Source organism: Lates calcarifer, linkage group LG21 (genome assembly GCF_001640805.2).
Source record: "Lates calcarifer isolate ASB-BC8 linkage group LG21, TLL_Latcal_v3, whole genome shotgun sequence".
Taxonomy (NCBI): Eukaryota; Metazoa; Chordata; class Actinopteri; family Centropomidae; genus Lates; species Lates calcarifer.
In genome coordinates, this window is record NC_066853.1 from 15,051,458 (window position 1) to 15,072,804 (window position 21,347).

At 39.7% G+C, this 21,347-nt stretch overlaps 1 protein-coding gene across 1 annotated transcript in view; it reads left to right on the top strand.

Moving 5' to 3' along the window:
* Positions 1–21,095, top strand: part of esamb (endothelial cell adhesion molecule b) — a 40,354-nt gene extending 19,259 nt beyond the window's left edge. Inside the window, exons 2-7 of the mRNA XM_018700423.2 lie at positions 11,745–11,890; positions 12,894–13,095; positions 13,542–13,697; positions 17,872–17,994; positions 18,133–18,262; positions 19,629–21,095. Of these exons, the coding sequence (XP_018555939.1) occupies positions 11,745–11,890; positions 12,894–13,095; positions 13,542–13,697; positions 17,872–17,994; positions 18,133–18,262; positions 19,629–20,100 (1,229 nt within the window). The 3' untranslated portion in view covers positions 20,101–21,095. The remainder of the gene's footprint in view (positions 1–11,744; positions 11,891–12,893; positions 13,096–13,541; positions 13,698–17,871; positions 17,995–18,132; positions 18,263–19,628) is intronic.
* The last annotated feature ends 252 nt before the right edge of the window (positions 21,096–21,347 follow it).

Consider the following 21,347-nt stretch of genomic DNA (forward strand, 5'->3'; position numbering starts at 1 on the left):
TAACAACAGTAGGTCTTGTGGTTTCACTGAGAACACTGTAAGGATAAATTTATTCATAACACCCACATTCGCTCAGCTATTGGGGTACACTGTATTTGCCTAAATGGCAGCTCTTCCTCAGAGGGAAGACAACCCAGACTAAACATTTTAGAAAGAGACAGAGCTCTGTGAAAATCTAACTCAGTTGGTAAATAATCTCTTCATGTCACCTCTTTTGATTATGTAACAATACAGCTGCAATTTTAGCTACAGTTTGTTGTGACCTGCACCATGTGCACCAGGTGAAAAATGGGGACAAAGGTAAAGCAGCTGTTAAAGGGTCAGTTCCACCAAAATTAAAAACATTTCAAAATTGACCTGTTCACTTTGAAACTCACTCTGGATAACCCACAAACCTTACAGTCAGTAGCTATCATTGGTAACTTTTTTGTTCTATACTATATGTTTAGAACTTTAAACTATGACGATCCATCCATCCATCCACAGAAACGTCTGTGGAGTAATGTGGTCTTTGTGGACATTGTATGGAAAGGTGCTGCACTACGTAGATTACTCTGTATTATGAATGGATATTTCTGCTGTAAACCATAATCACATCAAAAGATTAAAATTGTTGTCAGCCTGATAACTTTCCAGAGCAGTAAAACCCTATATCATAAGTAATAGTATCATAAGTATTAGAACTTTATTAATCCCAGTGAGAAACTGCAGGGTTGCAGCAGCCATGTCAGATAAATCACAAAACACAGAAGCAGGTAACAAACTACACATTTAAGGTTAAATTATATACAGTAACTAAATACACTCAGTAAAGAATAAAGATAAATAATAAGTCACACAACCTTGAAAGATCAGATTAATCTGATATGACAGTTGAGTAATATGCCCTGATATAAAAAATGATAAAATTGTTTTTGTTTTCTTCTTTTTAAGTTTTCTCTGTTTGTTAACCCCACCAGCACTATATGGCATTGGCATGTTCGCAATGCTGTTTTTAGTCTAAGCATCTACCAAGTTGGAAATTGTCTTATGATTTGGGTGCACTGATCCTTTAATGTGTCCTCGCACTAAATAGGAGAGCGGAGCAGCCGCTAGGACTCAGGTGGGAGATGTGTCAGGCCATGTTATTTCCTGTGGTCCCTCTAGGCTCTCACCTTCGGTCAGGCCTCTCAGGTAAACTATAGGTAGATGCGTGGGTGCGTGGATGAGGGGGTCAGCTGGGGTCATCTGCGTGTAGCGGGTTGTTTGATATAATGTACAGTAGAGATGAGGGCAGGCACTGACCATCACCACTGACCATCTGAGCCCGACTCTCTCTTGCATGTCTGTCTCTTTGAAGACTCAATTACTCACTTTCCCTGAGAGAGATTCATCAAAGCATTTCTAACTTCACAAAGGTAGTTATCTTTTACAAGACTAGTGTCTCTCTAAAGATGCCATAAATCAAAAAGGCTTCCTTTTTCACTAAATAATAGACTTCACTCTTCACCCATACCTGTTCCTGCTCTGTGAAGACATGTGCAGTGAATTATGCTTGCCATGTCCTAAATACATGTTAAAATGGCATGCTATAATTAGGATTTTTTGAAATATTGATTTAGCCTATGTAATGGCTTGTGCATCAGGTGATGTTAAATATTAATAACCTAATTTCTGTGCTTAAGGTAAAGATAGAGGTTGAGATGTAAGGTGTGCAGTGAGCATGTGCTTCACTCGCTGTTACATTTGACTTACTATATTGTAGTAAATCCCCAAAAGACTTTGATTATAATAAAATCATATATAATGTGTTTTCAGTTTTAACCTGTGGAAACCAATGATTCGCCCAGAGCTTTGGTTTAACACAGGGGCACACGGACCAGGATTTAACCTTCGAGTGCCTGGTTAAAGCTGAAGTCAGACCTTCTCTGGTCCTGTTCAAGGGGGGAAATATGCTCATTCTCTTTCTGGGGTGAGTTAGAGCAGAAGATTGATATCACACATGACTGTATTGCAGATACGGAGCTTCAGCCAGGAGATGGTTATCTTATAAATCATGGCAGATTTATAACCAACATCTGGAAGCACTCCAGACCTATGGAAACCCCCATGCTAGAAAGAACACTCTAATACATACCACAAAATACTTGAACATATATGAACATAATAACTATCCATAATATTAAACCAATTCAAAGGTATAATAGAAAGAAACACATTCCTTTATATTCTAAAGAGTGAATTTCTAGCATGGATAAAAACTGATATCTCATAAATATATAATACTTACATAGCATACCTATATCATACTGCTGTATCATGATCATATATCATAAGTAAAGAAGAGTTCTGTCAGGATATGTTTGCAAAATACTTTCAAACTCCAAATATTATTGTTGGTAACAGCCTCAAAAGTAAAGTATCAGTCTGGCTATGATTTTGTCAGAGCCAGGCTAGTTGTTCCCTATCGTTTCCAGACTTAACGCTACGCTAAGCTAACTGCCTGTTGGCTGTATCCTTACATGAAACATACAGGGAATGAACATGCCTCCAAAACAGACAGTAAGCGGACAGTTAATAAGGAAAACGGTTACACTCTCCAGATGTTGGAACATCTCACAATGAGCTTGGGAGGCATTTGAGTATCTGATGTTGCGTACAGATTATGAGCCTCATCCTGTAATTCCTCTCTGATGAGAGCTCAGTTGAAGTCTGAAATCAGATCACTCAACTTCCTAATTACAGCCTCACAGCATTAAGCCCTCCCTGTGTCCCACAGGCGGTGAAGTGGCGAGGCAGTTGAGGTGGGGGGCAGTGGGCCTCGGCCGCCGTGTTTTCGACCCTGGACTTGTGTGGCGGCGGCCCTATCAGCCCCTCACCCTGTCACTCTGTCAGCACAGCTCGCCTCGCACATGGTAACACATGACAGATCTGGGAGATAAAACAGCCAACCCTCGCCCCACTGCCACCGCTAATGGTTTATAAATATCTTCTTCAAAGACCCGAGACGGTGCGAGGGGTGGCAGGGTGGTTGTGGGCTCTGTTGTGGTGTAACATTGCAGACCCATTTAAGCTCTCAGTTTGCCTTTCATTCCCTGCCACTAGGACCCAAGAGCTGGCTGGAGGAAGGGGGGTAGGAAGGGCACTCTGGGACTTGTGATGGACAGCTGGGATGAAAAGGCCACTGGCATTCACTCCTCAAGCCAGACTGACCAACCTCAAGAAGACATCAGCCACTGTACAGACTGTTTCTTGGGTTTTAAATATTTATACAGCTCACACAGTAATACCCACACAAACCTTTCCTCCCAACTTGCATAATTTAGCAAAGTTGTTCCACAACAGGAGTCTTTGTTCTTATACGTCAACACCTATATCCCCTGTGTGTGGCATTTGCATGTGATCAAAGCTGCAGCCCACTGCTCCCTCTTTCCCTCACCGACTATAGAAACCAGTTTTTCTGTTTCCCACTTGTCTGTCTCGTGTTGTGTTCAGCTCCGAGGGCATTGTGGTTTAAATGTGTCGGATGTCAGAAATGTAAGAGGACATGAAAGGCATTCAGCGTAAACATACAAGCCTGCTGCGTGCCTCTGTGGCTGTAAATGCATAATCATGCATGTAAATAAATGTTGTAAGGAGAGTCAGAGGACAAGCGGCAAGTGTGTGAAAACGTTCAAAAGGTTGCTGAATTGTAGTGAGGTCTTTTAGGCAGGAGGGAAAGTAGAGAAGACACATGCACTCAGTTATGCAATGGATAAATGTCTTTGCTTTGTTTTTCAGTGATGCGAGTGTTCTGAAAAGATGATTATCAGACACTGTGAGGGCAGCAGTCATGTTTCTGATGAGTTAATGTTCCTGAATTAAAGGTTATAAATAGTTAAGAGAAATTACAGGGTAGCTTCATAAGAAATCTATTGGCTGACACAAAATATAATGCGACTCAACGCATTATGTCTCATCCAAGCCTCATCCTTTCACCTTTGTGAGGGCAGCAAGAAAGGGAATGAAGAGTCAGTGGTATTTGTTTTTGTTTCTCTGCATTGTGTGTTAAATATAAGTCCGTATCATTCTCAACTTTTGCAGAACAGGTGTAACAAGTGCTGTGATAAGTCATTTTATATTAACAGTGGATCATGTGACCAGTTGTTTATGAGAAGGGTTCCTCTTCGAGACAAACCCACAGACAACTGAAGACATCCTCAGCTTTACAGAGCTTTATAGTGAGTTTCATTTCAATGTTTTGGTTCGACTTTGATGATCAGTGTCGTCTCCAAACGTAGCGGGTAGCTGTTTTGTCCTTTTCCAAATGACAGAAAGAAAAAGTTAGGAACTAGCGGGTTAAAAGTGTAGAGCATTTTGTTGTGAAAGAACCAGATAGGAGTTTGTAGAGAGCAAAATAAAGCTAAAACAAAATAACTTCAAGTGAACGCTAACATTGTTCAGTGCTGGATGTTTTAATACCCAACTGTTTGCTAATGTTTTGACTATATCAACTTAATAAGATGCATATATTGCAGTTTTATGTTTACAGCTGGTTGTGCTGCCCCCAAGTGGCCAAGAATTAATTAATGCAGCTTTAAAGGTCTGTGCTGAGACAACAGTCAGGTGCTCATAAACAGGTTTGGCTTGATCTGTGAACAGCTTCGAGAGCTTTTATAAGCTGTTCAAAATGACTTTGACATTTTTTCACTTCTTGTTCAGTGCTTTAGAGACCTAGATGTTTAATACTTACTTACAGAAAATATTTTTCCTGTCTCAAACTGAATTTAGTTTGTAAATAAGTCACTTGAAAATCCTTCCACCTGGTACCACAGTAACTGGTTCCACTTCTGATATAAGCTGCCATTTTACTGCCATGAGTGGGCTGATACATCTGCTATGACCTCAAGGTGACACTGGAAAAACAAACGATATTCAGGTATGTGTTGTATGTATGTATATTTGTTTTTCAGCATGACTATACGTGTACTATACAAAACGAGCGAGTTTGCCGTGAGAACCAGAGGGAGGTTGTGGGAGTTTGGAGCCATGTGTGCGAGGAGAATCAATTTAAACACAATCAAAAGTTAAGAGGGATTAAAGTGGCTGTGATGAGATAGCACACTCAAAATGGTTTAAAATAGCTGCAGAGATTACACTAATGTAATCCAATTTAAAGGAGCCTTCCCCAAATATTTATTATTGAAGCACCATCTGTTTGAAGCCTGTAGGGTCAGTCCAATATGCAGTTTTACACCAGCAAGGCTATTTTGTTGTCCTACATTCCTCCCTCTCCTGTCTGTCAAAAAGTCAGAAAATAACCCCTTTTTTTCTGGCTCAGTCATCATCTTTGTCCATGTTTGTCCTCGTTTGACAACAACAAATCTGGAAAATCAGTTTGCAGTCAGTTCCCCACTTGTTCAATTCCTTAATAACAATAAAATTCAAGGTCATTCAGATTTCTTTACCAGCTACGCTAATGAAAGATAATAATGAGGAGGAGAAATCTGATTCTTAAATAATTTATTATCATAGTATCTGTTCTTGCGTGGCTAGGCGTTTATGGGGTCAGTTGAAGACTTTGTTATCACTGCTCTGACACAGATCCCAGCTCAGCATCGACAAAGCATGTTGCAGAGCTCAGACAAGCACAGTTTCATCCACAGTGTTTGTCTGAGTGGAGAACTGCAATATCCTCTTCAATTAATGATGAAGCACAGGGTTGTATGATATCACTATACACAGTAGTCCATGAGATAATAGAAATTTGTCAGCTGAGTTTTTTTTTTTCATACTCTTTATGTTGGAGTGTCTTGATCTGTCAGATATTATAACAAAAACTTAATTTATCAATTAAGTTTCCAGATGATAAACAACGCAGCATAAAATTACACATTCCATTAAAGAGAGATTTTATTCATATTTCTCACCCGTCAGGTCGAATCAGATATAACATGATTTTTCCTAATTAAACTGTGACAGCACCACTATGTTATCAGCCATTCTTCTGGTCAGAGAAAAATATCTCAACAGCTATGAGATAGATTGCTGTGAAATTTTGCGCAAACTTTCATGGTCCCCAGAGAATGAATCATACTGAGGCCTATGCAAACGAAATTTCATTCTATATACACTTGCTGCATACTGAATGACAATAAAAGTCTGTCTAAGTCAGTTTCCTTTAGTGCCACCATGATCCATGATATTGGCATCATTAGTTCAAAATTTTAGTTTGTCAAGAACTTTGGTCTATAACTAAATACCTGCTAATGACATTCTCATTAGGCTCAGCCTCATACTACCTAGAATGCAAATTGTTTGCTAGCTACTAATGGTTACTTTTGTTTCTGTACCAATTGTAATAACATTGAGTCAGAGTTGTTTTATGTCAGAGCTGGCTGTGAGAGGGTTAAAAAATACTGCGCTTGGTCAATAAAACACTATATTTGTTAAATGTCAGTGTTTCAGTGTTGACTTTAGAAACACTTGTGTACTTTTTAGCGCCAAGTCAGATATGTCTGCTTTCCTGGATGCTGACATTAATGATATGAGTGAAACTGGTAATGATGACTCCAATATGTCATGAATGCAGCATTAACACCATCATGTTAACATTTGTCATTGTGAACATGTTAGCATGCTAATGTTAGCAGGTAACTCAGCTTCACAGAGCTGTTCTTTCATTACCACAGTGAAGGTGTTTGGTGATCTGGTTGTGCATGAGAGAAACTCATTATCACTCCAGCCACTCTACAAACTTCAGCATCAGCTGCAGCTGTAATTTGGTTACATGTTGCCTCAGCCTTTCACATATGTAGCATTTAACATTTTTCAAGGGATTACAGGTGACTAAAAATTACATATGGTAAAAAAAAAAAAAAAAGGTATAAAAAGGTTTTAAAAATATGAAACGTTTTCCGTATCTTCAAAGTTTTTGCCCGAAAGTGTTAAACTTTTATAGCATAGCATAATAATAAGCAAGTTTATTTAAAATCCTTCTCACCATCCCTTGTTAAGACCTCTAACCCTTGTAGCTGCTTTCACTTCAGATTATCAGTTCATTTTAAAGGCAGCAGGCCCACCTCCACTGTAATGATGGGGAGAGCCAGGGGAGAGGTGTAAATGGAGAGTGGAACTCACATGAGAGAGAGACATGGATGGAAGCAGAGATTACTTGGGGAGATAGAGTGGGGCTGGTTAAAGAGGATCGGTTTATCTTCACAAAGGCCTACATGGCTCCCTGAGGGCTTCGAGAGAGGGACTGACTTTTTATCCTTCACTTGATCACAACAACACACAGCAGAATTAGGTTGAAATGCCTTGTTAGACACACAAATTACATGTATTTCAGTAATAAATGAGACACCTATTTGTTTATTTTTAGTCACACCTGCTCAGCCTGATCATCAAAATCTCATCTGCACTAACCGTGTTGCCTCAGTTTATACCCACTGAGTAATTTGTTGAGTTTAATATTTAGAGATGTATCTGTTCTGGTGATGTGATGATTTCCACTGTGGGTTTATCTCATTATCAGATGATCTGTTTTTTTCATATGAATGTGCTGCCACCTATGGATGACTCAAGATAATACAGCAGATGCACATTTTGATCTCTTAATTGTGCCCCGGTGCTGACTTGCATGATGGGGTTGGATTTCCTTTGATTAGTCTGTGCAGGTTTGCGAGTCCGGCGTCCTTGCTGTCTTAATTGCTGGTGCAGCTGAGACTCTGCCAATATCTCGAAGCCAGGATGCCCCGCAGGAAAACAAAAAACATTGTTTATTCTAAAGAGAAGAATCCAATTAGCAGATATAAAGCGTGGCTGGGCTGAGCGATAGCCCTCGGCAAAATATAATCAGGACAGAGTTTAGCGAGGCTACATGGTATCATATCTGCATCCCCTTTATTGGCAGCTTTTCCAAAAAAAAAAATTCTCCTCTAGTGAAGGATTTAAGTTGAATTCATATCCACATCTTGAACTGTCTGTGTCTACAGCCATACAAACACACATCCCAGATGGAGACAGGGCGGATTAGTGAAGATTTTCTTCCATTTAATAAACAATTGAATGGCACAGTTCTGAGGATAAACCTGCTCAAAGAAGCAGAAGAATAGTCTGGAGTGAGGAGACTACAGGGCATTATCCTACTTCATCATGGAATATCTATGTATCATTCAGAATTACTGTCAGCTGCCTGCTTCCCCACAGCTGGTGCTCATTCACATCGAGAGGCAACGTAGTCTCATCAACCTAAAGAAAACCTGATCCTCTCTGATTGTGTGGTTCCTGGTACACAGTGTGTATTAATCAAGATGCAGTGCCCGCATAGCACTATAGAGCATTAGTCAAGGCAAGAGATTCCAGGCACTCACTGTCCAAGTATACGCAATCTCATCCCAAGCAAGACTCTTTTCTGAGCATTGTTGCATAATTGTTACAGCACACACACACACACACACACACACACACACACACACACACCAGTTCACTGGATGGTGCGAAGACAATAGTTGATGGAGATGAAATGGGAGCACTAACAGGATTTGTGAGAGAAAACTATGTTTCAACTCTGAAAAAAAAATCCTATGTACTCTGGGCTGCTGTACATTGTGAATTGAAAACAGGCCGATATGATGACAGCTGCAGCAGTGATGATGGTGATTATAATCTCATACATGCATGTCCGATAGATGGCTTTACTGCTCCACACTGCTGACATGAGCATAGGATGGATATGAAGACATGCTTTATGATTAGATGGAGGAAGATTTTATTTATTTATTTATTTTTTATTTTTTGCATTTATGTCTCAGTATACATCAGAGATTTGACATCTTTTCATGTGTTGATGATAAAAGCACTGTCATGAACTCTGTCGTGAGTAGATGTCCCATCAGTTGGTTGTTAGCTGATAGCTAGCAGCATGGCTCCACAGATAGTAATCTCAGCGTGTCAGTCAGTCTGAAATATCTCAACAATGCTTGGATGGATTGCTGTGAAATTTTATACAGACATTCATAGTCGCCTACTGACTTTAACAAGCCCCTGACTTTTCCTTTTGTGCCACCATGAGGTTGACATTTATGTGTTTTGAGTAAAATGGGAAAACTAAACTATTGGAATATTTTACTGTGATAAGCAGATGCTCTTCTGCCCCTCAGGATGAACTGTATTAAATTTGGTGATTTTTTTCAGCATTGTTAACATCCTAAACAAAGATGGTTCACAACTATCACTGTGCTGTCACTCTGCTAAGAATTTATTTATTACAGTGGAATCTTTACAGTGAAATTTAATTCTTTTTTTTAGGTAGGACAGTTTTGTTGGAGGGAAGACTAATTTGACTGTACTTTAAAGAAAACATTTTTCTTTCTGTAATTTTTCATTTCATTTTGTGCCATATATCCCTAAGTACACTTTTTTTGACATGTTGTGTGCCTCATTTCAAACACTTAACATGTGGAATCCACAAACAGGCTCAGCAGAGATCGCATGGCATAAATGATTAAATGTAAAGCAAAGTGACCTGCTAATCGTAATTTAGAGAATATAAATGCTGTTGCAGCAGTGATGTTGATGGCAGGGACAGCAGCGTCGCTGGGAGAAGTGACCATGTGTTGCATCATATCCATGTCGAGCTTAGCTCTTTTGCTCACGTGAGGTGAGAGGATTGAGCCTGGGATTGTTTAGGGATTAGTCAGCAGGACTTACCAGATTCCAAGATTCAGAAATTAAGGGACCAGAGTGCAACAGCAGCAGGGTCACATTGTCCCAGGAGGAATAAGAAAGCACAGAGTCACTGCAGAAAAAACACAAGTCAAAAATAAGTTTTTTTCTGGCTCTTACACACACAGTCTCTTCTCTCTCTCTCTGTGTCTCTCTCTCTCTCTCTCTCTCTCTCTCTCTCTCTCTCTCACACACTCATCTCACACACACACACACACACACAAACACACACATATTTTCCTCCTCATCATCTGTCCGCCCCACTGCCCAGCCCCACTACCACCACCCATCGCCTAATTCTCCTGCCTGTACTCGCTCTCAGTCTGGGAAAGAAGGAAGGCGTGTCTGGCAGAACAGATGTGGAGATCTCAGCTGCCTGTCTGTGGATCATAATGCTCTCTCTCTGTGTTTCTCTCTCTCTCAGTGTTTTCTGCAGTCAGTTTTTTACTTTTTGAGAGCGTGTTTTTTTTTTGTTTTTGTTTTTTTTTTGTGTGTGTTTTTTCTTTAAACTAATCTTCAAACTGGAGACACAGACAGACTCCGACTGCTGGGATCAGTTGATCCAGCTTCAGCTTCAGCTGTCCAGTTCAGGTGACTGGGCACCCTGTGAGTTGGACATTTGCCTCTTTTTTTTTTAAGATTTTTAATTTTTATCATCTTTCCTCTTTCTTTGACATCAGTTCTTATGACCATGCTTCCCTCATATTATAATTGTCATGATCATTGTTCCTTCTCCTTAACAGCTTACTTTTCTTGCTCTCTGCATGATAATGTATTTAAGCTTTCCTTGACAGCTTTGTATTTTCTTGTTTTGTTCACATTTTTGAGCTACAGTGTCTTAATTAGTGAGTCCACAGTAGAGCGATGACAGGAAATGAGGGGAGAGATGAGGAGGAGTTGCTTTGTATTTTCTAGACATTTGTGAGTGTGACTCCTCACGTTATAGACCAACAAAGTACTTGAATTGAGTGATTGAAATTGATGTTATTCAGATAATCCTTGCAACGTATTTGCTTTGAACTAAATTGCTTTCAGATCTTTTCTTTGAGATGTTTTTCTTGACCTTTTAAATCATCAAGATTAGCTTCTTTTTTTTTTTGGTAGATGCACTTAGAAAATTACAGCCTTGCTGTATGTGTTTGGGTTTTACATGCAGACCAGTGTCGCATAATAAATATTCAGCTACTAAATATATATATATATATATATATATATATATATAATATATATATATAATAAATAGAATAAAGGAAAACTGAATGGTAACTCTCAGTGTGTCATTATAAAGAGTTACTAGATACAGTGCTACATGTGGATGTTAAATAAAGAGAAGGATGACGTGTCCCTTTATTGGTTAAGAAAACCTTTTGACCATCATTCAGATTTCTCCTCCTCCCATATGATGTGATATACTTGTATGTTCTGAGTCAGCCTCAGCTTTAGTAGCTGAATGTAAAGAAGCCAAAAGCACAGTCTAAGCATGTTTGAGGTTAAATGGTCCTCTGTGATTATCAAGGAGTTCAGATGAACTGATGTCACATTTATGATACTCAACTTCATGTGAGACTCATTTTCAGAATATTCCTACATGGGTGTGTTTTTCACTTCTCATAGTACATCAGACCAATCAGCCAACGCTCTTCTTTTAAAAGATTCCTTATGATTGGATTTAAAAGTATTTGATATGGTTTTATTTGATTCTGTCATATAGAACAGAAAAGTAAAACCGCTTTCCAAAAGTTCACAGTTCTGAAGTTGTTCTTCAAACAAAAATAGCTTTACAACATTCTCTTAATATGTCAGTTTCCAATGTAAGAAATTTGCTGTTCTCTGTTCTGCCTCATTGTAACTGATTATATTTGAAAGTTAAAATAACTGAACTAAATAACTGAAAGATAATTGATGATCTAAACATCATCTAAAATAAAACTAAATAAACAGTTATGGATAAAATCACAACATGAAATGAAAATACTTTACCTCAGCTAGCAGTGAAAGCTGCTGTGCCTCTGTTACATTACAAAAGTGGTTAAATATTTCCTGTGCTGTTGTTCCAGGTGACACCCAGAAGGTGGAGATCCCCAAAGGAGAGATGGAGGTGGTGAAAGGCCAGATGGTGATGTTACAGGCCTGGTACAGTCCCAACTCGGACATCTCCAAAAACTCTGTTGTTTGGCTCTTCATGGGGAACGGGTCCGAGCAGGTGAGAAGGTCAAAACATAAATCTTCTGTGATCAGCTGTATAGTTAACCCTGCTCTGACTGCTAAAATAAACATAATACAGTGTGTCTGCTGGTCCTTATGCTACTGTAGTGGAAGTGTCACATCTATGCACTACGAGCTCAACTATGAGCTGAAACAATATTTTGCAACAAACAATTCAAGCAAAATTGCCAAAAACTCTCTGGTTTTAGTTTTGCCAGTTTGAGGATTTGCTGCTTTTCTGTGTTTTACGTCATTTTAATTTAAAATATTTCTGAGTTTAAACAGTTTTCAATGGACATGTGGGCATGATAATGACATGAGACATGAGTCTTTTATATGTGCTGTTCTAGGCCGATTTCAACTTTGATATTAGTCTGTTTTTGACTCTGTCATGTCCTGAGAAACCCATCTAGTGATGTGTAAGGTGAGAACAGATGACCTGTAGAGATTAGGATTATTGCCAACACCGCTGCTGATGTCTAATACATAGTGGAAGGATGAGTGTTATTAATGAAAGGATGCCACTAATGACATTTCATCTCCACTTTTCGCCTCCTGCACCTCCTATATGTAGCACGAACTGCTGGTGAAACTGTACATATCTGCACATACAGTACATATATGTGTGTGTGTGTGTGTGTGTGGGGGGGGGGGGGGGGGGGGGGGGGGGAGTGTGTAGAGTCTTTGCATGATTAATATAATCTAAACAGTTTCAGTGTCTGATGCCTGTGAGCTTAGCTTAAACAGAAAATCAGCCTAAAAATTCAACATCCACCATCTGTACATGTCAGGATTATCTCTATGAGGGATGTTGATTTATGTTAGTATGTTGTTAATCTAACATAAATCAACATCCCATATCTTAGTATTCCATTATTTTAATGGAATAATGTCTTCATTTCAAAATGTTGTATTTTATTAAAAAAAAAAAAAAAGATTAGTAACAGTAACAGTCCTAGACAACCGTAAAGTGTTTCCATGAGTGTGTTTTCTCTGTGCAGGTGATAAACTTTAGCTCAGGTGAGGTCGGGCACGGCCAGAATGAGTACACCAAAAGAGTGGGCTTCAGTGCGGCCATGCCCTCAGCCAACCTCTCCATCTACATCAACAACACCCAAGAGTCTGACTCAGGACGCTACATCTGCAACGTCATCATCCCTGGAGGTACTGGCATTACCGGAGAGGTGCACCTTAATGTCAAAGGTAAAGGACCACCAGCGTCAGAAGAATTTCAAAGGTCAGATTTAATCAGAGCAGTCGGCGGTGCAGTTCACACTTGGAAATCCGGGCAGAGTGAATAACATATTTTGGAGGATTTTGGATCAGATCAGTCTCTGTTAAAAGTCATATATTCATGTGATTAAGCACTGCACAAGTAAAACTCATCTGCTGTTTAGGGATTTCTCTGGGCTCTGAGGTCATTATGTCATCTTCCAGCAGCAGATGGAACAAAGGACGGGAGGGTCAAAACATTTACTTTTTCTCTAATATGGCTACTGCACTGAGAAATCTCCATGTTGCTGGCAGTGGATTAAACTTAACGTACAAGTTCAATAAGGGGTCATTGATCCTATATCCTTATGTTACATGTGTATTAACCCAATAACACACTCTGTCTTTCTTTCTTTTTTTTCTCTCCCTCTCTACAGTCCCTCCCTCTCCCCCAGTTTGCAGCATAACAGGAAACCCAGTGGTGAAGGGCAACGTGACTCTGAGCTGTAAGTCCAGTCATGGAAAACCTGTCCCTCAGTACAAATGGACCAAGGCTGCACCCATATCTGAGGTCTTCTTCTCGCCAATGCAAAGTGAGTATTTTCTGAGCAGATAAAGAGAATGTAAATTTCAGTTCATCCAAATTACAAAAAGAAAAATTCTTTAACATTAGTAGTATCTATTCACATGGATGATTTTGATATATTTTCCCAGGCTTTGAGATTCCTGTTGTCATCAGCATTGGAAAAATGTCATCTAACACATTTCCTCTCAAAGAAATAGCCCCTGATAAATGAATAACAGACACTGTTTCTTTTCCTGATGACAGGAGACATGATTCACATTAATTTCCTAGAAACGGGTATCATGCTGTCCACAAAACCAGAGATGTAATTTTACAGTTTCAGTTTGATTTTCTCATGAGAAACTTCTCTGAATATTATACTCACACTGTCCAGGTGTCAAAATCTAGATGAGCAAAGAGATGAGTTTATCTAAGGTCCCTGATTACCACACACTCACAGCGATTACGCTTATCAAGCGGCAAGCAGTGGAGTATCAGACCGAAACCAACAGTGGTAGTGTGACGATCTTTAAAGCCTGTTTAGGTCTAAATGCACCTTGCTGCTGACCCTAACACCTTACATGCAGATGGAGCTGAGTTCATGTCCTCAGAGCATGTATGCGATCCTAAGTCCCAGATGCAGCCTATGGGCTTTACTTTGCTGATAGATGTTCCAAATGCACCTCAGAGGAAGATCCTCGATCCTGCCACAACATGTAGCATGAAATCCTCTTTACAGATTGAGACCCACAGCACACCCCTCTCACAGAGCTGTCCATGCACTAGAGAAAGAAGATGCTCTTTCTTTTTTTTTGTAAACATGCTGTACACACACTTCCATTGTTGCATTATTTTGTGGATGTTTGTTGCTGCAAAGAAAACACCATCTGCTTCTGAACAACAGAACTTAGGCTGATTTGATTGAGTATTGACTTAACTGCTTTGATCTCTGGCCCTCATCTCTTTATAGCAGAAAAGTCCTGAGATTCATAAAATGAAAGCTACTCCATCTGATTGTGCATTGACCCAGGGTTTTATAGCACACACTGGTGCATCACACATGTGTATCATCACCCTTACATGCCATTGACACTCGAGTTCAAACCCTGCACTCATTTTTTTTTTTTTATTTGCCCTGATGTATGCACTCTCTCTGACTCTTGAACTTTACTCTGCCTTCACTGCTTATCTCTTTTCACAATCTCTCTCTCTCTCTCTCTCTCTCTGTTTTTTCTCTCTCTGCTGATCCTCTCTCGGCTCTCCTCATTTCCTGTTGACCTTGGTGCCTAATCTAACAAGCCCCATGTCATTACTTGATCAACCCCCCCTAAGAGGCATAAGTTGGATTTGGGACTGAGAGTGTGGCGCACTCCTCCACTCCTCTCTCCGCCAGTCTATACCACTCCTTCCCTGCCTCTCATTCATGCTCACTCTTTCTTTGCCATCTCTCCCTCTGCAAAAAAAAAAAAAAAAAAAAAAAAAAAAAACAGAATGGAGAGCCTGCCCCCAGCCCATGCTTGTGCTTGGGTTCATGGGTAAGGATTTTCATTTTTATACATTTTCCAGTGATTTCCCCAACTCCATCCCACCCTCACCTGCACACTGTGACCTCCTCCTGAGGAGTCACAGTCTCTGGAGTGTCACATGTCACTCCTCGAATCACAGCCCTAAGCTGCAGAAAAGCTTTAAAGGCAAAAAATAAACCCAATTTATAAATGATCTTATGGGATTATAGTTCAGAAGTGATTACAATCTACTGTAAAAAATGATAAAAATGATATGGAATAATGAACAGCTGTAAATAAATCTATGAGTAGGATTTTCACACTGAGATACAGTGCTATACAGTGTATATATATATATATATATATATATATATATATATATATAGAGAGAGAGAGAGAGAGAGAGATAGATAGATAGATATTTTGTGATAAAGGGTTGAATTTCTCCTTTAAAGCTTTATAGTGAGTGTGTTATAGATTTAGCTGTCGTCCTTCTGCATTCATTCATCTTTTCATTGTGAACTATATTTAGACTCACAGTAAGCCTGTATGTTCCAAATCTTCACGGCCTGTTAGTCTTTTTTAACCAGAAGACAAAATAGGGCTAATTTGAATTTTTTTTGGTGCAATCATTAGTTTACAGTCAGCTGCATGTAAATGGAGGCAATGAATGAAAACACAATTAGTAGTGAATGAATAGACATATATGTCCTGTGCAATCCTGTTTTAGTTGTGCCTTAAATCCTCAGTTGCTTTCACTAGTATGCAGGTTTTAGTTGAAATGTAGTTTTTTTTTCATCTTCAGCCATTAGTCCTGCAAGATGACACTAATGTTAATGAGATTACAGGGGTTCTGTTTTAAAAGGTATGTTCTTGACATGTGAATGTGTGTGTGGTGTTTTATATTCACTGAGGTCACGTGAGGTATCAAACTGTACCATGAGCTACATATAGAAAATCTGCAGATTTCCATTAATCATGTGTCATGTGTCAGAGCTTTAACAAATGCTGCTCATTGACCTTGCCGTGATGGCAGCGTAATATGAGTAATGCCTCCTGTCTTGCCACGAAGCAGCGCCTACTGTAACGTCAGATCCCCTACAGCTCTGCTGCCGCCACCGCTGCTACCGGTGCTGCTGGAATCTGATCGCTGTGCTGGCTTGAACTCGCTCTAAGCTCAGAGTCAGCTGATGTTCTGCTAATCTGTCACAATTGGGTTTGGTTCTTCACAGCTGGTTTTCAAGCCGCTGGGGGATTAAACAATGAGAGAGGGACAGGTGCATATCGCACTCATCTGCAGTGTTTTTATTTGGCACCCGCGTTTGTTTTGATATCTGAGGCATGATTTTAATATCTGGTCAGAAGGTTAACAGTAAAATATTCCAGCTACGCTCTGTCAATAAATGCCAGCTAATTCTTACTTAATGTGCGATCACATGTGCTCACAGTGACAGAAAACTGACTGGCAACTGGCAACTTTTTCCCCCAGTTACACTTGTTTTACTTTGAAAGCTAAAAGAGATTTACTGTAGTTTTATTGCTGACTGTGGTTTGTGTGCAACTACCTACATTAACCTCGCTCCCTGGTGGTGCAGCAGCAGATGGCGCAGACAAAATACAAAGCTCAGTCCACCCTCCTCTCACCCAAACTTTAAGATGAAGGCAGCTGTTTGGACACAATGATTGTGGAGGATTTTCTGCTCTCCTGCATTAGTATGTCACTCTCTGGCATGATATGAACCTTGACTTTTCATCAGGGATGATTTGGATGAGTCCCCTGGACTGCATTACTTTTCTCTCTTCGAGGACTGATTCAGAGCAGAGCGCGATGGAGGCGTGCACGAGTCATTGTTGGACACCCACCCGTCTGGACATCAGCTTCGCGAGGGTGACTCCTCTGCATTCCCCTCCACCACATCCCCACGAAAGCAGAAAAAAAAAACGCATCAGATGAAGACATGCGGTGATTTGACGTCTAAGATTGGATTTCAGGGGATTTGTTGTGATAATTCCCACGTAAAGCTTGTTTATTTTCTCTACAGCCTATGTTTGCAACAACACAGCATTTTTAAACCAGATGTGCTAAGAGCAGATTGTGTTGAATGGAAATATTCGGTTGTGGAAGCACTGAGACAACTGCTGTGTCATGAGAACATTAAAACAAAAATTGCTGACCGACATCATTATGTTGCAACACTGCTGATTCGTCTGCAAAGCTTTCTGCTGTGGTACTGAACCAATGCCATACTACAGTATGTACAGTAGGCAGGCGGATTAAACTCTGGATTAAGGGCGAGAATTAGTATCATGATACCTGATGGATCATGATATCTGTGTAAATAAAGAGGAAATCATACTTAAAATGACTAAATTATCAGGAATTAGTGAATGGATAGGCTAAGCTTTTTTTTAAAAAAAAACATACAGAAATAATGAGTGTAAAACAGACAAAAATGTCTGAACTGCAGCTCACATCTTCAAACTTAGGTGTCAAATAAAGAAATAATGATCTGTGGTATTGCCAGTCCACTGCAATATAATCTTATGGAGGGTAGATTTGTGTCTGTTAATAGTTCCCCTAATGTGTAACTTTGTGGTTTAGTAACAGTTTCCTTGGCTTGTTTTGTTTAGCCCACTTGCACAGATGGCAGAAACATATGATTGTGAATTGTGTGTAACTGTGTGGTCGCTTTGCAGACGAGAGACACGGCACCCTCAGGCTGAGCAACCTCACCAAAAGCATGTCAGGGAAGTATGTCTGCCGAGCCAGCAACACCGCCGGCTCTGACAGCTGCTCCATTAACCTGGAGGTTATCACCTGTGCGTACACAGTAAAAACTCTATTTTTGCTCCACCACACACACACACACACAAGCGTATTCAACATGTGTGTTTTGAAATAACACTGTATCCGTGACTCCCACTGAGTGTAAATACTGACTGTGATCTGTTTCCCAGCTTCCAATGCAGGCATGATTGCAACAGCTACACTGGGCTCAGTAGTGGGACTTATGGCCATGGTGCTGTTCTTCATATTCGTACTGAGGAGGAGACGGGACACTGAGGAGGAGATAGCCAATGAGATCAAGTGAGAATCTGACCATAAACTTAGTGGCCGCTTTGTTAGATACACCCATACACTTTAATACAATTCAATACACTAAACACTGTTTATAATGTTCACTTTGATGTTCAGTTGGTGACACTGTCAGAAATGTTTTTTCAATTCAATCATAGGTTTTTTTATTGAGGTCATAGTTGAAGGCAATGTTGCTCTGGACTACATTATATTAAGAGTGGTTTCTAATTTTCTTCCTACATGAGACAAGCAGAATATTAGAAACACCTCTGAATGTAATGCAGTCCAGTATAACATCAGCACTGACTTTGACGTCTTTGCAAAAACACATAACTCTGTTACAGTGTTAAAAACAGAACGCTGCAGAAATCATAAAAACAGATCATTCAAATGTGTGGTAAAGCAGGTGTATTGGACTGCATTAGGTTGTTCAGGTTTACCTAATAAAGCGGCCACTGAGTCTATGTGTTCGTTCAAACAGGCCTTGTAGTTATAACCTGCAAGTTATTATTGACAGTGGTGAAAAGAAACAAAGTACATTTACTCAAGCACTGCAATTAAGTGTAATTTTAAGGTACTTTTACCTCACGTAAGTATTTTCTAATATTTTCGCACAAAAGGAAGGAAGGAACTGACTCTTTAGTAATGCACCTAATACTTATTTCTTAATTCAAATGTACTTAGTACTTGTATTCCCCTACAATTCAAAAAGAAATGTTATAATTTTTAGGTATAGTTCTAGTAACGTTAGAGATTCTGATTTTATTAACAAAACATATGATCATCTCATAAAGCGTAAGGTCTTAGCGTATTAGCGTAGATTAAAACTGAAAACAGTTTACAAAGCTTGTACAAGTTGGTTCACCATGACCAAGCAAAACATTAAAATGAGGACTACCTGGTAAGCTTTCAGTAATAATGTTACTCCTGTGTCATAGGTGTATTATAATTTTACTACAGTCTGAAAGTCTCTCTATTTGGTGATTTTACTTGTGATGAAAGATATTTTGCTCATAAGACTTCAACATGCAGGACTTTAATTTGTAAGTATTTTTACATTGTGTTATTGTTTTCACATTAATATAGAGAATCTGAATATTTTGTTTACTGTTGTGTATTTGTGATAAATAATGCATAACACTGTGAGGGTTATTCAAAAATCTGTAATGTACAATTGTTTCATTCTTAAAGTCAGTGTTAGTGCAAAACACTGACAGTGTTGCTCAATTCGAAGGTAAAATGTATTTTTCCACTTTTTGGAAACAGATTTCACCCAGTTACTTTTTGTGTCATTTTTCATCTTCATCACTTTAATAAATGATGAGTTTTTGCTTTCTCTGCTCCCCTCTCACTCTCTCCTTTCTCTCTGCCACAGGGAGGATGCTCAGGCGCCGAAGCGAGTGTCGTGGGCAAAGAGCAACACCGGCTCTGATATTGTGTCCAAGAACGGCACGCTGTCCTCCATAGCCACAAGTCCTCGTCCACGAGACCCCCGTCAACCCAACTTCCACTATCCGTACTCTCCCACCTCGACCTCAGACACGGGCTCAGTGATCAACGCTTACCAGCTGCGACCAGGAGAAGCCACCACCTTACAGGGACTTCCCGGTTACAACATCGGAGGCACCCCGTCACGTAAACACAAGCGGCCCCCCAGCACGAACGGGGGGCCCCCGCAGGTCGTCAGGAGCCCCACGGTTGCTGTCCCCAACAGGACTGAGGGGGCTCAGCCTCAGGTGCCGCCGCCGCTCAGCGTGTCCCCGCAAATCAGCTCCTCCACTCTGACGCGCATGGGTGCTGTTGCTGTCATGGTGCCTGCTCAGAGCCAAGCCGGCTCGCTGGTGTAGCCAGCAGAAGCATCTCTGATGGGAAATAAAAAGGACAGCGGTGACGGATGGCGAGAAAGAACGCCTTGAAATGGAAAAGCACTTTCTCCGTGAAGACCTGAAAGGTTGCGAGAGAAGAAACTTGTCTCGCAGGTGATTTGTGCTTCATTTGCACAAACTCGCTCTTCAGTTTGTTGATAAAAGTGAGTACAATGTTGTTCAAGTAAGTTTTTTTTTGTATGTTGCATTCTGGCTCACTAAAGACAAATATATTTTTATTTACACCCTTAGAATATTAAAAATGGTACCTAATAGTGGTAAAATGCCAATGTTTTTAAGAGATTTTTGTTAATGAAGTCCGTCTGGCTGTTGTAAACCATTATGAACGGTTGAGTGTACTTAGAGTTTTGCAGTTCTTGCAAAATACAATGTTTTGGCTACATTTGTACAATGTATGAAAAAACTAAATATAAGCAACTTTTTTTTAAATGTAATTTTTATTTCACTGTACCTGGCTAAGGATTATTTTCAGCTCACTTCTCTCAGGCTAACTGCACTAATTCAAAGCAAAAAAAAAAAAAAAAAAAACCCAGCAAAATCACAATTCAGGTATTACAAATTGTTCCCTTCTGAATTTCTTGCTTTCTTTTACCCGCAGTTTCATGTGTTCACTTACGGGTTGATTATTTAACCTGCTGTAGCAGTGTCGGTATGATTTCATGACACTGGTGTCTACTGAGATATTAGGTTTATTGCCTGTTATGGTAGATGGAATGTAACCAAAATAGTGAGTTTAATGTCGTTTAAGTCAAAGGATTTTGATGATTTTGTTCCAAGGTGCTTGCTATTATTTGATATAATGACTGTAAACATACAGGGCCAGTAGCTGGGTCTTCCTGCTGATGCTCGTTTGTTTTTCCTCACTGTACTGAACTCTGGAGATAACGTGGCGGTGACAGGCTACATGTAGCACTTTTATTTTTTTTCAATAAAGTGTTCTGGAGTGTTTGACTTTACCATAGCTGAATAATAATCACTCACATATTAACACATTTATAACACATTCTACAATATTCCTTTTGTGAAAGTTAAGATCATTTTATTTGGAGTGTGATCTGCAAATTGCAAAGTGACATTTTAATTATATATAATACACCAGGTTTTACTGCAGCCATTTTACACACCTGGGGTAAAGTACAGTAACAGTGAACACAAATTCAATCTAAGAAGCCACTATAGGGACAGAGATACTGATGTTACATGTGGTA